The sequence below is a fragment of the Patagioenas fasciata genome, chromosome 36 (genome assembly GCF_037038585.1).
Source record: "Patagioenas fasciata isolate bPatFas1 chromosome 36, bPatFas1.hap1, whole genome shotgun sequence".
Lineage (NCBI taxonomy): Eukaryota > Metazoa > Chordata > Aves > Columbiformes > Columbidae > Patagioenas > Patagioenas fasciata.
The window spans coordinates 1,887,349-1,905,354 of record NC_092555.1 but is presented as its reverse complement, the minus strand read 5'-3'; the positions used below and the strand labels follow the sequence as shown (position 1 = coordinate 1,905,354).

Below are 18,006 nucleotides of genomic sequence, written 5' to 3'. Positions count from 1 at the left end.
TAATAACACAAACTTTCTATCTAAAAGATGCTATAATTATCAGTTATTTTCTACGGTACCAACTTTAAAAGAATATATCGTAAATCTATGTCCACCTTAAGAATAAGGCTCGGTTACAGTTACCTGCCTTGTAAGAATATACCATAAATCTATGTCAGCTTTAAGAACAGAGTTTGGTTACTGATTACAAGAGTTCTATGGCTACAGGGTTGGTTGCCATCCTAATATTAATTCAACTGTAACAGATCCAGCGATATTCAGGGAAGACCCATCCTGTCCTGTTCCATGGAAAAAAAACATTTTGTAAGGTCGATTACTATCACTGGGGTTCCCGCACCCCGGCTTTTGGGATCCGGCGCTCGGACAAAACCCATCCCCACCCCTGCAGGAAACACCGAGAGCGCGGCTGCAGCACGTTAGCACCCCAAAACCCCCAGGCTGCCCCATAGACAGCCTAGAGATCCCCCCAGGGATCTGGGCATGGGCTTGGGGACAGCGAAGCGGGGACGGAAAGAGCCGAAGTAAGGACGGAAAGAGCCGAAGCCGAAGGCGCAGGGCGGAGAGAGATGAAGCGGGGACGGAAAGAGACGAAGGCGGCGAGGCCGGAAAGAGCCGAAGCGGTTACGGAAAGAGCCGAAGGCGCAGGGCGGAGAGAGACGAAGAGGAGGCGGAAAGAGCTGAAGAGGGGACGGAAAGAGCCGAAGGAGCAAGGCGGAGAGAGACGAAGAGGAGACGGAAAGAGCCGAAGGTGCAGGGCGGAGAGAGACGAAGCGGGGACGGAAAGAGCCGAAGCAAGGACGGAAAGAGCCGAAGGCGCAGGGCGAAGAGAGACGAAGCGCGTACGGAAAGAGCCGAAGGCGGCGGAAAGAGCCGAAGGCGGCGGAAAGAGCCGAAGGGTAACGAGCAGGGGCGGCACCACCCGAGCGTTGCCGGGGCGAGCCGAAGAGGAGGCGGGGAGAGCCGAGCGCTTCCGAACGGCGCCGAGGAGCGTGCAAGGATACCCGAGCGGTTCCGAACGGCACCGAAGAGGAGGTGGGGACACCCGAGCGGTTCCGAACGGCGCCGAAGAAGAGGCGGGGACACCCGAGCGCTTCCGAACGGCGCCGAAGAGCGTGCGAGGACACCCGAGCGCTTCCGAACGGCGCGGAAGAGGAGGCGGGGACAACGGCGCCATCTTGGCCGTCACGGAGCTGGAGGTCGTTAAGGAGCTAATTAGCGCTAATGAGGGGATGGGGCTGATTGAGGAGCTGGATTGAGGTTAATGAGGTCGGAAAGCAATTAATGAACATCTGGAGAAGCAGCTCGTTAAGGAACCCAATTAATGAACACCTAGAGAAAAGCCGCTCGTTAAGGGCTGAATTAATGAGTGGGGGAATCTGTTCATTAATGAACCCCGTGGCTCGTTAAGGGCCAACGCTTAATTAACGTAGGAACCAATAAGCGCAATTCCTAAAGAGCGGGAGCCGCTAATTGGTGGGGTGGGGGTAATTAACCCATTGACCCCCAGAGGGCACCCAGGCGTTCGGGGCTAGGCCTGAGGGCGCCCCGCCCACCGGCCGCTGATTGGCTGAGCGATAAAGAGCGTGACTCCGCCCCCTCCGCGAGGCCCCGCCCCCTCCCGGCTCTTAAAGCGACAGTGACCCCAATAATTGATTGTTTGGGGGGTTGTCCCGGAGTTCGGGAGGGACCCAGGAGTGCCCCAAGGGAGCCAGGAGTTCGGGAGGGACCCAGGAGTTCCCCAAGGGACCCAGGAGTTCAGGAGGGACCCAGGAGTGCCCCAAGGGACCCAGGACTGAGGGAACGACCCAGGAGAACCCCAAAAGATCCAGAGGTTCGGGAGGGACCCAGGAGTGCCCCAAGGGACCCAGGAGTTCGGGAGGGACCCAGGAGTTCCGCAAGGGACCCAGGAGTTCGGGAGGGACCCAGGAGTTCCCCAAGGGACCCAGGAGTTCCCCAAGGGACCCAGGACTCAGGGAGGGACCCAGGACTCAGGGAGGGACCCAGGAGTTCCGCAAGGGACCCAGGAGTTCGGGAGGGACCCAGGAGTGCCCCAAGGGACCCAGGAGTTTGGGAGGGACCCAAGAGTTCCCCAAGGGACCCAGGAGTCCGGGCAGGGACCCAGGAGTTCCCCAAGGGACCCAGGAGTGCCCCAAGGGACCCAGGAGTTCGGGAGGGACCGAGGAGTCGTGCGTGTGGATGAACAGAAGGGTGTTGGGTTCTCCAGTGGGTTGGGGGTGACATAGAGTGCCCCATAGACCCCCATAAGTGACCCATAGTGCCCCATAAGTGACCCATAGAGCCCCATCAGTGCCCCATAGAGCCCCATAGGTGACCCATAGTGCCCCATAGGTGACCCATAGGGCCCCATCAGTGCCTCACAGAGACCCATAAGTGCCCCATAGCGTCTCCGCACTGCCCCATAGGGCCCCACAAGTGACCCATGGAGCCCCATTACTGCCCCATAGAGCCCCGTAAGTGCCCCACAAATGACTCATGAGCCCCATAAGTGACTCTTAGCGACCCACAAGTGCCCCCTAAGTGCCTGTTAGTGACCCCCAAGTGCCCCATGGAGCCTCATAAGTGACCTATAGTGCCCCATAAGTGACTCTTAGTGCCCCATAAGTGCCTTTTAGTGACCCCCCACGTGCCCCATAGCGACCCACAAGTTCCCCATACGTGCCCCATAGAGCACCATAAGTGACTCACAGAGACCCATAAGTGCCCCATAGCGTCTCCCCAGTGCCCCATAGCGCCCCACGAGTGACTCATGGAGCCCCATAACTGCCCCATAGAGCCCCATAAGTGACCCATAGTGCCCCATAAATAACTCACAGAGCCCCATAAGTGACCCATATAACCCCGAAAGAGGCCTATACTGACCCACAAGTGACTCATGGAGCCCCATAAGCAACTCATACAGATCCACAAGTGCCCCATAGTGTCTCCCCAGTGCCCCATAGTGCCCCACAAGTGACTCATGGAGCCCCATAAGTGCCCCATAGAGCCACATAAGTGACCTCTAGTGCCCCAAAAGTGATGCAGAGACTGGGTCCATCCCGAACTCCTGGGTCCCTTGGGGCACTCCTGGGTCCCTCCCTGAGTCCCGGGAGATCAGGGAAGGGACCCAGGCGTCCGGGAGGGACCCAAATAAGGGACCCAGGCGTCCAGGGGGGGAATCAAATCCGGGACCCGTACAGGGATCCGGGCTCCGGAAGGGACCCAGGAGTGCCCCAAGGGACCCAGGAGTGCCTCCCTGAACTCCTGAGTCCCTTGGGGTACTCCTGGGTCCCTCCCGGACGCCTGGGTCCCCTATTTGTGTCCCCCCGGATGCCTGGGTCCCCTCCCGTAACCTACAGTGCCCCCTACATGACTCATAGTGCCCCACAAGTGCTCCATGGAGCCCCATAAGTGACTCTTAGCGACCCATAAGTGCCCCATAAGTGCCTGTTAGTGACCCCCAAGTGCCCCATAGCGACCCACAAGTTCCCCATTAGTGCCCCGTAGAGACCCATAAGTGACTCATAAGTGGCTCATAAGTGACCTGAGTGCCCCATAAGTGACCATAGAGACTGGGTCCCTCCCAAACTCCTGGGTCCCTGGGGCACTCCTGGGTCGCCCCGGACGCCTGGATCCGCTCTATGGGTCCCTCCCGAACTCCTGGTTGCGGCACTTATGGGGCTCTATGAACCACCAGGTGTTCCATGTCCATAATGACCCCAGGAACGCCCGTACATGTTCATAAAGTGAGTCTCAGGTCACCATTTCCATAGCCCCTCCCTGGCCCTCCCCTGTTCTCCTGCGCAGTGGCACTGGGTGAATTTGAGGAGGGGTCCTTGGGGTCTTTGGATGAAGGCTCCTTCAGCTTCCTCACAGTGGACTTTGTACCTTTGGCTCATTATGAGGAACTGGCTGGAACCCAAGCGGCCAAGCCGACTGAGACCAGACTGTCGCCCCCTTTTTGCTGTAAATCTTGGCCATCTCGTCTCCTCAAGGTTGCAGCTGGTGCCGTGGCGATCTCGACATTCGATGAAGTCCTGCTCTTTTTAGCACAATCGATTACATACAGCTCTAAACTAGATATTCATTATGTGGCTTAGAATGTTAGCTTGTTAGTAGAGTAGTTGCTTAACCCTTAAAACGTTAGTTCCCTCTATCAATGTAACGCGCTAACCAAGCTTCATAACTTTTTACACAGAACTTAACCACCTTTTTCCTTTTTCCAGGTTCGGAGTCCGTGCCTCATTTGGTTGTATCTGTGCACTCTGAACATCTCAGCACGGATCACAACCGCACTTCCCACAAGGCCCAAGTCTCAAGGGCTCTCCAGAACCCCTCTGCTGGCAGCACAGCCGCTTCCCGCACTAACGGCACCGCAGTGCTGAGCGAGGGGAAACAGCTCAGGTGAGCAGGAGAGCTGGGCGTGAGGAAGACTGGGACCCGCTGCTAACAAGCACCATTACAATGAGACACGAAGGCAGAGGAGGCCTTTCCAGAGCAAAGGTGAGGGGCAGAAGCCCCACGTCCACCCCACGCTGAGCAGAGCCAGTCATCCCCCAGCCCCTGGTGAAGACGTGGGAGCGTGTGCCCGCAACCGAATCCCCCACCTCTTCCCTCTGCTACCGATAAGAACAGAGAAAATAATACAAACTACACAAAACCAATCTTGAAAGTCTCAGCAACTGCAGGGCAGGCACCCAAAGTCCTGGACTGGACTCTGCAGCCAACCGGAGCTGGATTCAGTCTGGCACTGGCCTCAGTTCGCAGGGACAACCAGCAAGGTCCTCTCCTAATGTCGGCCATGAGCAGAAGGGAAAAAAGAAAAGGGCAAAGGGAAAGGGATGAGATCCTCGTGATCTCACACTTTTATATGAAGTATTCACGTGAATGGAATGTCACACACCGTTGGTCAGTCTCTTGGTCACCGGTTTCTCGTTACCCCTCTTGCGAGATGTCCATCCGTGCTTATCAATAAGTTTGCATTCCATTGCTGGGTTTGCCAAAACATGTGTCTGGTTCTCCAGGAAAATGCAGCCGGTATGAAGGGTTTAGCTGACAGGCAAATTCACTAAAAGAGAAACTTGGTTTTTGACAAAAGCAGGACAGAAGGACATGTCTCTGCTGCAGGTGTCCACGTCCTCTTCTCTCTGGGGGGCACAAACTGCCCTCGTGGGGTCCGGTTTCCCTCTGAACAAGGGGCAGTGAGCAGCACACAAACCCTCCGGGGCACCCCAGAGGTTGGCAGTGCCCTGGGGATCTCTGGGTGCTGCCATCGCCAGTGAGGCCACCGCTGGTCCAGAGGCAGAGTGCTGGAGACAAGGGGTCCCCAAAGGTACCCCAGGACAGGGGGTCTGTGAATCCAGCCAGGCACAGAACACTGGAGCCCTGTTCAAGAAGATACTCTGTGCCACCCAGACAGGCACAGGGAAGGGCACAGGCTCCACGGATCTGAGCACCTTCTGCTCCCTGTCTCAGCAGCACCTGCAAAGGAACCCCATTCCCAGACAGATCCCCATGACCACACAGGTACTCGCTGGCCCTGGGCAGTAGGACAAGGGAGTCAGCACTTACCCCTGCACAGCTGTACCCAGAGGAGCAGCCACAGCGTCTGAGGGCACAGCAGTCCCTCTGTGCCCATCCTGAGCCTCCTGCCCTGATGGCACCTCCCTCTGTGCCGCACTCCCTGCCACACCTCCAGGGACTCGTGGCAGCAATGATAATGATGACGGGAGGGCAATATATCTCTGCAGATTCCCTCAGTTACAGGAGGAGACAATCGAAGCAGCAGTACCTTTTTAGACATTATGGGGAGCTATCTCCCCTCCCCAGTCCTCCAATGAACTTCTCCAGCGCCGTTCATGACCATAAATGAGGGACGGCTCCGCTGCAGGTGCCACATCACTGCAGTGGTAGAACATCACAGGACAGGGCTGGCTGTAGTGGGGGAAACAGTTTGTTCACCCCTTGAGCTCTGAGTGCGGACCAGGAGCACTGAGCATGTGCTGCGACTGGCACATCCAAGAGCCCGAGGTGAGAGTGTCCAGTGACCCCGGTGCCATAAGACCCAGGGGGCTGGGACTGCACCGGGGCTGTGTCAGGAAGGGAAGGAAACAGCCCCTGTGACAGAGCCCGCTGTGCTGGGAGCAGCAGGTGGGAAAGGGCACGGGGCTGGGCAGCTCCTGTACCTCCTGGGGACCCTGTGACAGCACATGGACAGTCGGCACCGAGCTCCATGGCCATGGGGTGTCATGGTGACGAGAGCACTGCTCCTCCTACTGCCACTGCTGTGTGCTCATTGGTTACACTGACAGTGACCTCACACCCTCTACTGCCACTGCTGTGTGCTCATTGGTTACACTGACAGTGACCTCACACCCTCTACTGCCACTGCTGTGTGCTCATTGGTTACACTGACAGTGACCTCACACCCTCTACTGCCACTGTTGTGTGCTCATTGGTTACACTGACAGTGACCTCACACCCTCTACTGCCACTGCTGTGTGCTCATTGGTTACACTGACAGTGACCTCACACCCTCTACTGCCACTGCTGTGTGCTCATTGGTTACACTGACAGTGACCTCACACCCTCTACTGCCACCGCTGTGTGCTCATTGGTTACACAGACAGTGACCTCACACCCTCTACTGCCACTGCTGTGTGCTCATTGGTTACACAGACAGTGACCTCACACCCTCTACTGCCACTGCTGTGTGCTCATTGGTTACACTGACAGTGACCTCACACCCTCTACTGCCACTGCTGTGTGCTCATTGGTTACACTGACAGTGACCTCACACCCTCTACTGCCACTGCTGTGTGCTCATTGGTTACACTGACAGTGACCTCACACCCTCTACTGCCACTGCTGTGTGCTCATTGGTTACACTGACAGTGACCTCACACCCTCTGCTGCCACCGCTGTGTGCTCATTGGTTACACTGACAGTGACCTCACACCCTCTGCTGCCACCGCTGTGTGCTCATTGGTTACACTGACAGTGACCTCACACCCTCTACTGTCACTGCTGTGTGCTCATTGGTTACACTGACAGTGACCTCACACCCTCTACTGCCACCGCTGTGTGCTCATTGGTTACACTGACAGTGACCTCACACCCTCTACTGTCACTGCTTGTTCTTCCAGAGCTGTTCTGGTTCCACTCCCCCACTCTCCTTCTCATCCCTTGTGTTGGTGCAAGGCCTGAGTGCTCTGGCAGCTTGGTCCCCGTCCTGCTGTGTGTCAGTGCTGTGAGCGCAGGCAGGGACAGGCAATGGGCACTGCTGTGACAGAGCTGGCCTCACAGCAGCCTTTCCGGATAGAAAGGTGATCTCCTGTGGGCAGGATGGGAAGATTTAGGTGTTCGTACAGAGATTCTCCCAAGAACACGGCCACACAAGTGGCCACAGATGCAACATCATTGTACAGCTGAGCAGTGTGTGTGTGCAGGGCTGGCACAGCAGTGTCCTCTCACAGCCAGGCCTCCTGCCAGAGACCTGCAGGACCAGCAGAGCAGGGGCTGGGCTGTGCCCCTGTGCACTGGACACCCCACGGAAGGAGCCTCAGGTCAATCACCGTGCACTGTCCCCTCAAATCCACCATTTCCAGCCCTGGCCTCTCACCCAGAGAAGCTGTTCTTCCCTCCATGCATGGACACTGAATGAGTATTCAGCAGTCTGTGTTTGCTTTGTACAGCTGAGATGAGAGCATGCGCACCATGTACGTGAGGTGACATGAACCCGAGTGAGCACAAACACCATCAACTATTCCTTGGGGTTCCATGAAGGCCTGTGGCACAGACCAGGTCTTGAGGTCACTTCATGTTGGAAGAAGCATCCCATTGTTCACTGCCTGCATGCAGCACTGGGATGTGATTCCTTCACCCAAGGTCCTTGTGTCCATTCTTTCTGCCATGGGACATCTCAGATGGGTGCAGAGCAGGTGACGCAGCGCAGGGCTGAGGTGCCTCCCGTCCATTGGGAGTGAGAACGGGAGGCCAGAGGGAAAATGTGACTCCTGCCTCTGTGTTTAAAAGGGACAGACTCTGTCTCTGAACACTCCTGGGTGCAGAAGGAGTTCACGAGGCCAGCTCAGACATGGACGCCTGACAGACCCTGACATTTTTGTGTGTGACTCCAGGAACAAACCTCAGTGGCTCAGTGAGATTCATCTCAGTTGCTGGAATGGCTCATTGCAAGTGCTCCTGTCTGCTCCGTCACCCTTGCTCATGATCCTGGGTTGTGCTCTCAAAAGTACCAGAGCACTCAGAGAGGTTCTGGGGTCCTTGGAAAAGGCAGACATCCAACCCAACTTCAAGAAGGGCTCTTTATTAAAATCCAGCCGTTTTCCTCAAGAAGAGCTGCTCCTCCAGCTGGTTTAGCGCCAGCAGCACAGGGCTCTCAGGCTCCATCGAGATCTTGGCCGCTTCCATGAAGAGCACACGGTGACAATGGTCTGGGTTGCCAGGGAGCTGATGGAGGGGTCAGTCTCCTCCTCCAAGGGCTGAATGGCTGCAAGGGAAAGAAGCAGAGCCCAAATGAGCTCCCATGTCTGCAGAGACCCCCAGGCGTCTCCTCCCGACCACGCTCCCTGCTCACCTCTGCAGATCTCAGCCAGACTCTCCTTGCTTGGGTCCCTCAGGTGCCGCACAGCCAGCCCTGGGCACAGAGCTCCATCAGCCCCTGCTCCCTCCCCTCATCAGCGCTGACCCCAGGGGAGAGCAGGAGCCGAGCTGGTGGGACCGAGCGAGGCGGCCACCAGGGCCACCTGCGTGGGCAGGGCTGGGAGGGGAGGCCAAGGGCCTGCACGGGGCAGCCGGGGCTCTGGCAGCCACAGGGCTGCTCCTTGTGCCAGGGCAGCGGCGGGGACTGGGGTCGGGCTGCCAAAAGGGGGACCTGGGGGCTGTGACTCACCAATGAACCTCAAGGCGGCCTCTTGCAAGCTGGTCTGAGGGTCCCTCAGGTACGGCAGGCTCTGCCTCAAGAGCTCTTGAGCCCTGCTCCTGTCCCGCTCCAGCTGGAGAGAGCACAGGGGTGTGAGCACCTCACTGTCCCTCCCCAGCTGGCCGGACCAGTCCCTCCTCCCAGGAACCCACATTCCCCTTCCCCTCCGACCATTCCCGTGTCCCAGCCAGGAGCCCTGTGGGGCTGAGGCTGAAGACAGACACAGGCCGAGGGGTCCCAGGGGTGCTGAGCGCCCTCCCTCCCGCTGGCTGCGGGGCAGAGGGAAGAGCCCTTGGGGGCTCTGTTCTTGAGTTCAGGGAACAAGGATGCAGCTCGGGGCTGCAGCAGGACAGGCGAGGCACATCTGCAGAGCCCACAGCACAGACATGTGGGGCAGCCCCGTCCAGCCTGGGCCCTGGGCCCTGGGGTTGTCCTCACCAAGCTCTCTCCAATCCTCCATGTCTGCTGAGTCTGCACGAGATGTCCGAGCTGTTTCCACTTGAGGAGCTCTGCTGCATCCAGGAGGGCTTCCCTGGCCACCTACAGAACAGCAGAAGCTGGGAGATGGCACCACGGTTGGGGAAGGAGACCTGGTGTCCCCCTCCTCTGGGCTTTGTTCCCGGGGTGATTCTGCCCTTAGGGAGCAGGGGTCCCAAACGTCCAGGGGTCTCTTCCCTGCATCACCGCTCAGCTTTGAAATCCGCACCTTGGCCACGCTCTGCACTTGGTCACTCATGTGGAAGAAGAGAGGGAGCAGGCCAAGTTGCACCGTGTTCTTCATCTTTCTCTTGTCGTTCTCCACCACCATCTTCATCAGGTCCCTGAAGAGGCTGATGGAGACCTTTCTCAGCTGGCTCAGCTCCTGGGAGGGAGCAGCACAGTAGGACCTGAGCACCAGCAGCTCCCTGCCCACGGGGAGCAGAAGCTCCTGCACGGCTGATGTGAGGGGAGATGCTCCAGGGCGGCGTTGTGCACACTGCAGCTGTGGCCAGATCTGTGGCCCTGGGTCCACGAAAGGCCACTCAAGAGACTTGTTAAGCAGTGCCTGTGCGTCAAAGTGCTCTCCCAACCACCCAGCATCCCCCACCAGCTTCAGCAGCCATGGTGGGGAGGAGCTGTGGGAGCAGCTGGCAGGGAGCAGCTGGGCTGGGCTGCAGAACCAGAAACCATCCCACAAGAGCCCCGGGGAGAAAGCGGAGGAGAAGCCCCTGCTCCGCGTGGCCGGGCTGAAGGGCAGATGTCATTGCCCAGTTCTCATCCACTAGGCTCAGGTTTATACACCAGCCTTACGTCATCAAAGAAGGGCAGGAGAAGGTTTGCCAGCACCACGGCGATGGGGCTGGCCTCCTCCCTCTCCAGCTGAGCCATCACGTTTCTGAAGACCACCAGAGCCTTGGTCTTGATGACGTTATTGCCGTACTGCAGGACCCACGACAGGTCTGGCAGCATGACCTTCATTTTTCTGGCCTGTATGAAGAAGAGAGTTTCCCTCTTGGGACCAGGTCCATGTCTGGAGAGCTCCCCAGGCAGCCAGCAGGTCCCACCATGGCAGGGAGGGCCTTTGGAGCAGGCACCCCAGCGCCTGACTGCCAGCCCAGGCCAAGCCCGAACCCACTGCACCCTTGGCTGCCACCACGGCTCCCTTGGCATGACCCTACTCACCATCTCTTCTCTCTCTGACAGCGTCATCAAGCCCCTGAGCACCAGGGAGAGCACCTTTGGTCTTCGCTGCCTCAGAAACCTCATGATGAGGTACATTGGAGCAAACTCCTCATCTTGCAGGTCATTGCTGGCCAGGATCTGAAAGCAAAGCCAGCAGTGAGCGACCGGCAGAGCTGGTGGGGTTCCTTGCACCGTGCAGCTCCTGGGGCACCAGGAGCTTTATCCAGTAACTCACAGCCAAGCGAAGGATGGATGTGTCCTCCCAGCATGTATGTAAGACCCTACGGTGCCGGTCCTGGAGTTGGATGTGCAGCTCCTTCAACACGTTCTGCAGGGTCTGAGGCACGGAGAACATCACCTCCCACAGTGCCAGGGCAGTGCTGCGGGAGAGCGCTCTGTCAGCAGGGCAGCCTGGGCCACAGCAGCGTGGCCGGGCTCAGCGCTGCAGGACGGTGGGGATGCCCTGGGCAGCAGCAGAGGCTGAGCTGGTGCTCCCGTGGGGCTGGCAGGAGCACAGTGGGGGGCTCTGGGCTGCCTTGCTCAGCTGTGGCTGCTGCGGGCCTGGCTGACCCCCAGCACTGGGAAGCGTGGTGGGATGGAGGGTCCTGCTCCTTGGGGGTGTCCTGCAGGATTTGTTGGCTCTGTGTCCCTCTCCCCACAGGGAACAAGCCCTCATGGCTTTTGGGGCCAGTACCTGTCTGCTGGTGGTGCGATTGACAGCAGCGTGGACACCACCTCCCCAGGGCACTTGTCAACCATCCAGACAATTAGGGACACCACTCTCTGCCGGGCTGGGGCCGTGTTGATGCACCCCAGGGTTTTGTGGATGCAGCTCGTGATCTTTGGCACCTGGAGGAGACACAGGTGAGGATGGTGCTGCCACTGGAGTGCAGCCATTTCCTCACTGCCCTTCCCATCCCTCTCTGTCGCCTTCATGTGGCTTCACTTTACTGGGATTTGAGAGGAAGAGATGGATGGAGGGAGAACAAGGTCTGACAGGGCCGAAGGGCAATCCAGCCAAAGACCACTTACATCCACCAGCCAGAAATCGCAGTCTCTCTTGACCATGTCCAGCATGTTTCTGGCCGCCTTCTTGTCAAAGGTGCTGGAGTCGGTCAGTGCCTCGATGAACACCAGGACCATGTCTGTTCTGTCGGAAGGCTGGAGATGTTCTGCAAAGAGCTAAGGGAGGAAGGGAGGCAGCGAAGCCAAGTCACACCGAGTGCCCTGGTGCTGCTGCTTCGCCGGGCGGTGCCAGCAGCCCTGCAGAGATGCCCGGCGGTGCTGTGGGTGCTGCGGCAAAGCTGGCAGCAGGGGCGGCAGGGACTGCTGGGGAGGAGGAGGAGAGAGGCCCGGGGTGAGGGGGGAGAGTTGGAGTCATGGGCAGAGGGTGCTGGTCCTGCCGTGAACCAGGGCTTGCTGGTGGCCAGCAGGACTGGGGCTGCTGCTGGGACACTGGAGAGCAGCCCTCGCATGGTCCCTGCTCGGGGACAGCAGGAACCCTCTCAGCAGGGATAGGGAGGCCACAGCAGCCCCCTGAGTTTGGAGGCCTTTGCTCTCACAAGACCCCTGCTGGTGCCACAGCAAGGGGGGAGCTCATTACCTTGGTAATGTGAGGAGCTCTGGACGAAGAGGTCAAGGAGGCGACCTCGGCTTCCCAGTCCTCCTGGAGCTGTGCATTCTCCTCTGGCACCGTCACACCTAAAAAGCAGGGAAATACAGAAGAGCTGGTAAGACACAGCAGCTTCGCCAGTACCGGACAGAGCTTTGAACCTGGAATGCCCAAGCAGGGAGGTTATGACCAACAGTCAGGGGAGGAGGTGGTGGAGAGCAGTGCCACGGAAAGGCTGACCCTCCTCCAGTGCACATGTGCGAATGCTCCTGGCCCTGGAAACTCCAAGGCCCTAGAGCTCTGCATGCAGTGCCACAGTTCAGTCCCCCATGGCTGGAATAGCAGTGATGTGGGGGACGTCTCGCATGGCTGCAGTGCTGCGGGTCAGGAGCAGAGGAGGGACAGTGCTGGTGACATGGTGTTGTCTCCAGGAAGCAGCAGAAGAGTCCATCACAACACCCAGGAAGACAAGCAGAGGTGCTGGCTGATGTGGCTGTGCAGAGGGATGTATCCCACCACAGCTTCTCTTACAGTGTTGCTGACGCTTGAATTGGAAGAGGAAACAGAGAGTGTCCAAAGCCAAGCAGCTGGTCTCTTCTTCCTTGAATGACAGGAATAGGAGGAGATGTCCTAGCAGCTGTCCGAGGATTGGCATCTGGATCTCAGCACCGGAATCATCTCTGTCCTCATTCGGATCAGCCTGGACAAGGGCAAAGGAAGTGCAGAAGGGCTGAGGGTATGTGGGGCCAAAGCCCTGAACCCAAGAATGTGCCCAGGGCTGGATCGAGGGTGGTCAGAGCTTTGCAGGGCCCTGCAGACCCCAATCCCAGAACAGCCCCATGCAGGCAGAGCTGCCAGACCTGGGTTCCCTCGGTGCTCCTTGGGCAGTCCCGGCCAACACAGGACTGGGGCAGAGCTGGGTCCTGGCAGAGCAGGGAGTGCCTGGTCCTTACCTTCAGTGAGGAGTAGTTGGCCAGCAAGAAGCTCAGCAGCCTCATCCTGCCCACAGCCCTCTCCCGCACAGATGCCCTCTCAGAGGTGCTGAAAGTCAAGAGCATCTGGGAAGAGAGAAGCTGCTGGTGAGCCCTGGGAGCAGCCACCGCTCCAGCAGAAGCAGCACTGCTCAAGTCCAGGCTTGGACTGGCCTAGTCTATTAAGGCTTCCTATGATCTGGAACAAAGCCTGTAATGGGCTTCCTGTCCTCTGGCAGGCTTGGGACAAATGCCCCGGGCCAGCCCTGCGGCCAGGCAGGAAGGCGGATGCCACCCTCTGCGGCCACTGTGCTGCGGAAGAGCCTGGTGGGCAGCCCCTGGCTCCCCAAGGAGGTGGGCACCCTCCCGGCAGCGCTCTCTGCACGGCACGGGTGGGACTGTCACCTCCAGAGTGGACACCCCGTGCCCCAGGGCGAGGAACAGCCCTGGTGAAGCCCACTCTTTGCACACGCCAGACCTGGAAGATATCCTGCATCTTCTCACTGACTTGAGAGGCAGGAGAGTTGAGCACCAACGCCACAAGCATGCTGTCCACAGCCTTCATGGTCTGCAAGGAAGACAACGAGTTATGGCCACGTTTCCTGCCATCCCCCTCACCCCAAGAGACTGATCTGAAGTCCCAGCACCAAGGGAGGACTCGTGCGCTGCTTCACGGTGCCTGGGAGAGACCCAGGGGCAAATAATCTGCTGCTGTCAGAGCAGCCCATGGCACTGGATGAGGCCAGGCCCACGGGAACGGGGGAAGGGACAACAGTGGGAAAGCAAAGCCTGTCTGGGATCTCTGGTCATAGCGCAGCACGGGGTGACCAGAGAGCAGCCCAGAGGGACTGGGGCTCCTGTAGCTCCCCCAGCACTTACCATGAAGTAGAGGTAAGGTTTCAGGTCCCTCATTTCCTCTTTTGGAGGAAGCATGAAGACGCTGGAGAAGCAGGCCTGGATGTGGCTCCTATCTTTGCCTTCCAGCACCTCCTCCACGAAGCTACAAAGAGAGAGGGGCCAGTAGGACATGGGTGCTGGGAGCAGTGCCTGGAGGTCTCGTACAGGTGGACACGGGGCTCTGGGGCAGGAGTCCCCAGGAAGGATGGACAGGTACCTCATGTCGGCCATGGCAAATGCGGCAATCCGCTGCACCACTGTGGGCAGTTGGTCCCTGGGCTCCTCTTCCAGCAGCACCTGCAGAGCGCAGCTGGGATGGGACCTGGCAGCTGCCAGCACCCAGTGCCACCAGCCCCCGGCCCTGCCCAGCACTGTCCTCACAGGTGCCGGTGCCGGGGGCATTGCTCACTTCCCCAGCGCTGCTGGGTATCCACTCACCTCGATATTCTCTACCAGCTCGTATCTCTGGCAGAAGAGGTCTAGGCCCTGGGACAAGTCGTTGTATGTTGCATCTCTGAAGATCATGGCAATGCATTTAAGGAACTCCATCTTCTGTTCCTCGTCCTGGCAGCCAGGGGACAGAGAGACAAACGGGAAGCGTGAGATGAGGACTCGCGGCCAGCGGCACCGCAGCATGGGGTGCAGTGCCCATTAGAGACCTGGGAGCAGCAGCTCTGCCCAGCCAGCGCCCTCCAGCACCCCGCAGCAGAGCCCCTGCCAGCAGACGCCGGCACAGCCGCCTTCCAAAGGGCCGCGGTTACCTTGTCTGGGCTGCTGAAAAGGGACACGATGGAGTCCACATGTTCTGGTTCCACCTCATATGCGGGTAACGAATCGGCATCTAATAAAGGAGGAGAGCAGGGAGGGCTGCACAGAGGGTTTGCAGGCAAGAGAGAGCAGAGGAAGGAGCTCTGCCCCATGTCCATCCCAGTGCCCGCTGCCCCGGCACAGCCTCCCTGTGCGTGTGGGGGCTGGAGGGTGCCCAGCAGAGGGGCTGCGATGCTGGAGCCAGGCAGGATGGGGAAAGCCCCCAGTGCAGCGGGTGAGGAACTCGCTTCAGACAGGCAGGAAAGGTCCCCGTCCCGCAGCACGGTGCCTCCTGCCCGCCCAGCTGCCTCTCGCTGCCCGTGCCCTGCAGCAGGAGCTGGGTCCCCTCTGCCCGCAGAGGCTGCGCTGGGGCCGGCGCCCAGCTCGGAGCAGCCCTGGGCTTCAGGCAGCATCATCACCACCCATGGGAACCCCTGCCAGCGTGTGGGGAAACGTGATTTTGGTGTGGAGCGGGGAGCGATCGCAGGGCCCCACCCTGCCCAGACAATCAGGGCCCCTCACTCACCCATCTGCGGTGGCTGGGCCGCATCCACCTGGTTGGGCTGCGGTGGAGATCTGGCCTCCTGGGGACCCCCAGCCTTCTCCTGCCAGGCCACCCGGGGGCAGCTGGGGGGTCTCTCCTGCCAGGCCAGCCTAGGTCGGATGGGGGGTCTCTCCGCCATTTTTCAGTCAATGGGGAAGGACTACGGATGAAGAAGGCGGACGCTTCGGCAAACGCCTCGGTGCTGCAGCTCTGCCAGAGGCAGCGGTGAAAGGTGTGGGATGCGCCCGTGTGCTCCTCGTCGGGGAAAGACGGGAGCTGAGCTCAGGATCTCCCTGCTCCAAGTCTGCCGGGGGCAGCAGAGTCTGCCGGGGCAGCTGGAGCTGGGTTGTGGTTGGGCTCGATGATCTTAAGGGTCGCTTCCAACCAAGAAGATTCTCTGATTCTCTGAGAGACGTGGGCTACGCTCGGGGCTCTCGCCAGCTCCGTGCTCGCACCCTGTCCCGTCACTGTCCTGTCGGACAGTGTGGGCTGGGCCCGCAGCGGCGCTGAGCACATGCGGGGCAGTGGGTGTCACCAAGTGACGTCACAAAGGGCCCCACTGTGACCCTGTGCCTGGGCAGGGAGGGTCAGGATGTCCCTTGGGAGGCACAGCCCAGCTCAGCCCTGGGCACCTGGCTGCTGAGTTTCCATCCCAGTTTCTAAAAGCTCCAGCACCCATTGCTCTGAGCAAAGTCTTGAACAGTCTGCTGCACCGCTCCATGTTCCCAGCGACTGGTGCATGATGGGGGTGTCACAGACACACTCAATGCCACGCTCCTTGCTCCAGGCGCCTATGGGGATGTTGCGGAAAGGATCCCGCTATCTGGCTCTGTTCTCTCTGGGCTGCCAGGGGTGGCAGATGCACTCGATCCCCCAGTCACCCCCAGCCAAACCAGAGCAGTTTGGTCCAGGCTCCAGAGGAGGGAAGGGGCTGAGCCGTAACCAGGCCAAGAACTCCTGCCAGGAGACCCACGGGGAAGCAGAAGAGCAGATGAGCACTGGTGATTTGTGAGCGCATGAGTCTCAGACACACTTTTCTTACTGTGCGCAACGTGACTGCGAGCCTATCACTTCACTCCATAAATACGACAGCCTGGATGAGCCCACTGTGAGCTCTCCCTGCTAAATAAGTGAGCTGTGTGGCAATGGTTTTGCTACTCAGAGATAAGTTTAATATTAATCATTTACCTTAAGTAGATGCACACTAAATATAATCAATTCTTTTGGGACATAAGCTGGTATGATTTTTAATATACTCTTTGCTTTTGTTACTTGGTAAGCTGGATTTGCTAAAATTTTAGGCTGCGAAGTTCTGCTCATATCTACCAAAAGCAACTCCAAACTACACTGATCACTTACAAGACAAGGCCCGTATTGCACTTCGCCGAGAAGAAAGGAATTTGCGTCCAGGCAAAACAGCACCTGCAAGGCTATGGACAATAAACAACGTCTACAGCTCAACACAGCAAAGCCCACGTGGAATCAGAGAAGTTTGCCACTGGAGCTTTAAACAGGGACTCCAGGGCGAACGGTTATCAGGGAGAGAAGAATCCTGACCGTGTGCTCCGTGAACGGGTACAGGCACCTGCAGAGAAGGTCAGCAGCACTGGGCTTGGCGTATTTCCCCCATTCAGTGAACGATAGAGTGAACCTGCCACGGAATTCACAGTATCACAGTATCACAGTGTGTTTGGGATTGGAAGGGACCTCAAAAGATCATCCAGTCCAATCCCCCTGCTGGAGCAGGAACGCCTAGGAGAGGTCGCACAGGAACATGTCCAGGCGGGTTTGAATGTCTGCAGGGAAGGAGACTCCACAACCTCCCTGGGCAGCCTGTTCCAGTGCTCTGTCACCCTCACTGAGAAGAAGTTCTTTCTCAAATTTAAGTGGAACCTCTTGTGTTCCAGCTTGATCCCATTGCCCCTTGTCCTATCATTGTTTGCCACTGAGAAGAGCCCGGCTCCATCCTCGTGCCACTCACCCTTTATATATTTATAAACATTAATAAGGTCACCCCTCAGTCTCCTCTTCTCCAAACTAAAGAGCCCCAGCTCCCTCAGCCTTTCTTCATAAGGGAGATGCTCCACTCCCTTCAGCATCTTTGTTGCCCTATGCTGGACCCTCTCCAGCAGTTCCCTGTCCTTCTGGAACTGAGGGACCACAACTGGGCACAATATTCCAGGTGTGGTCTAACCAGGGTGGAGTAGAGAGGATGGAGGACCTCTCTGACCTACTGACCACCCCTCCTCTAATACACCCCAGGTACCATTGGCCTTCCTGGCCACAAGGGCCCAGTGCTGGCTCATGGTCATCCTGTTGTCCACCAGGACACCCAGGTCCCTTTCCCCTACACTGCTCTCTAATAGGTCATTCCCCAACCTATACTGGAACCTGGGGTTGTTCCTGCCCAGATGCAGGACTCTACACTTTCCCTTGTTAAATTCCATCAGGTTATCCCCCGCCCAACTCTCCAGCCTGTCCAGGTCTCTGATGGCAGCACAGCTTCCAGTGTCAGCCACTCCTCCCAGCTTAGTGTCATCAGCAAACTTGCTGATAGTACACTCAATTCCCTCGT

The 18,006-nt window shown here is 58.3% G+C and overlaps 1 protein-coding gene and 2 long non-coding RNA genes across 3 annotated transcripts; 1 reads left to right on the top strand and 2 right to left on the bottom strand.

Annotated features, from left to right (window-relative positions):
- The first annotated feature begins 867 nt into the window (after positions 1 to 867).
- LOC139826189 (uncharacterized) lies at positions 868 to 4,661 on the top strand. Its single transcript, XR_011736186.1, has 2 exons — positions 868 to 1,196; positions 4,224 to 4,661. It is a non-coding gene; the product is annotated as an uncharacterized lncRNA (long non-coding RNA).
- Positions 4,662 to 8,316: 3,655 nt separating this feature from the next.
- LOC139826186 (uncharacterized) lies at positions 8,317 to 8,984 on the bottom strand. Its single transcript, XR_011736183.1, has 3 exons — positions 8,909 to 8,984; positions 8,594 to 8,653; positions 8,317 to 8,506 (listed from the first exon to the last, which is right to left on the bottom strand). It is a non-coding gene; the product is annotated as an uncharacterized lncRNA (long non-coding RNA).
- A 1,208-nt stretch (positions 8,985 to 10,192) lies between these two features.
- LOC136111751 (maestro heat-like repeat family member 5) lies at positions 10,193 to 15,190 on the bottom strand. The gene is made up of 13 exons (XM_071801191.1): positions 14,842 to 15,190; positions 14,519 to 14,644; positions 14,298 to 14,377; positions 14,063 to 14,183; positions 13,662 to 13,751; positions 13,166 to 13,270; positions 12,744 to 12,912; positions 12,204 to 12,301; positions 11,633 to 11,782; positions 11,295 to 11,449; positions 10,836 to 10,980; positions 10,601 to 10,738; positions 10,193 to 10,405 (listed from the first exon to the last, which is right to left on the bottom strand). Exons 1-13 carry the CDS (start codon positions 15,004 to 15,006, stop codon positions 10,193 to 10,195), a joined length of 1,755 nt encoding a protein of 584 aa, XP_071657292.1. The 5' UTR covers positions 15,007 to 15,190.
- Positions 15,191 to 18,006: the final 2,816 nt, after the last annotated feature.

Coding starts and splice junctions, on each gene's coding strand:
- LOC136111751 (XM_071801191.1), bottom strand. CDS start 15,006: ATGGACATGGGGCAGAGCTCCTTCCTCTGCTCTCTCTTGCCTGCAAAC. Junction 13,271..13,661: donor AGATGCAGGATATCTTCCAG/GTCTGGCGTGTG, acceptor CTCTCTTCCCAG/ATGCTCTTGACTTTCAGCAC. Junction 10,406..10,600: donor TGTCAGAGAGAGAAGAGATG/GTGAGTAGGGTC, acceptor TTCTTCATACAG/GCCAGAAAAATGAAGGTCAT.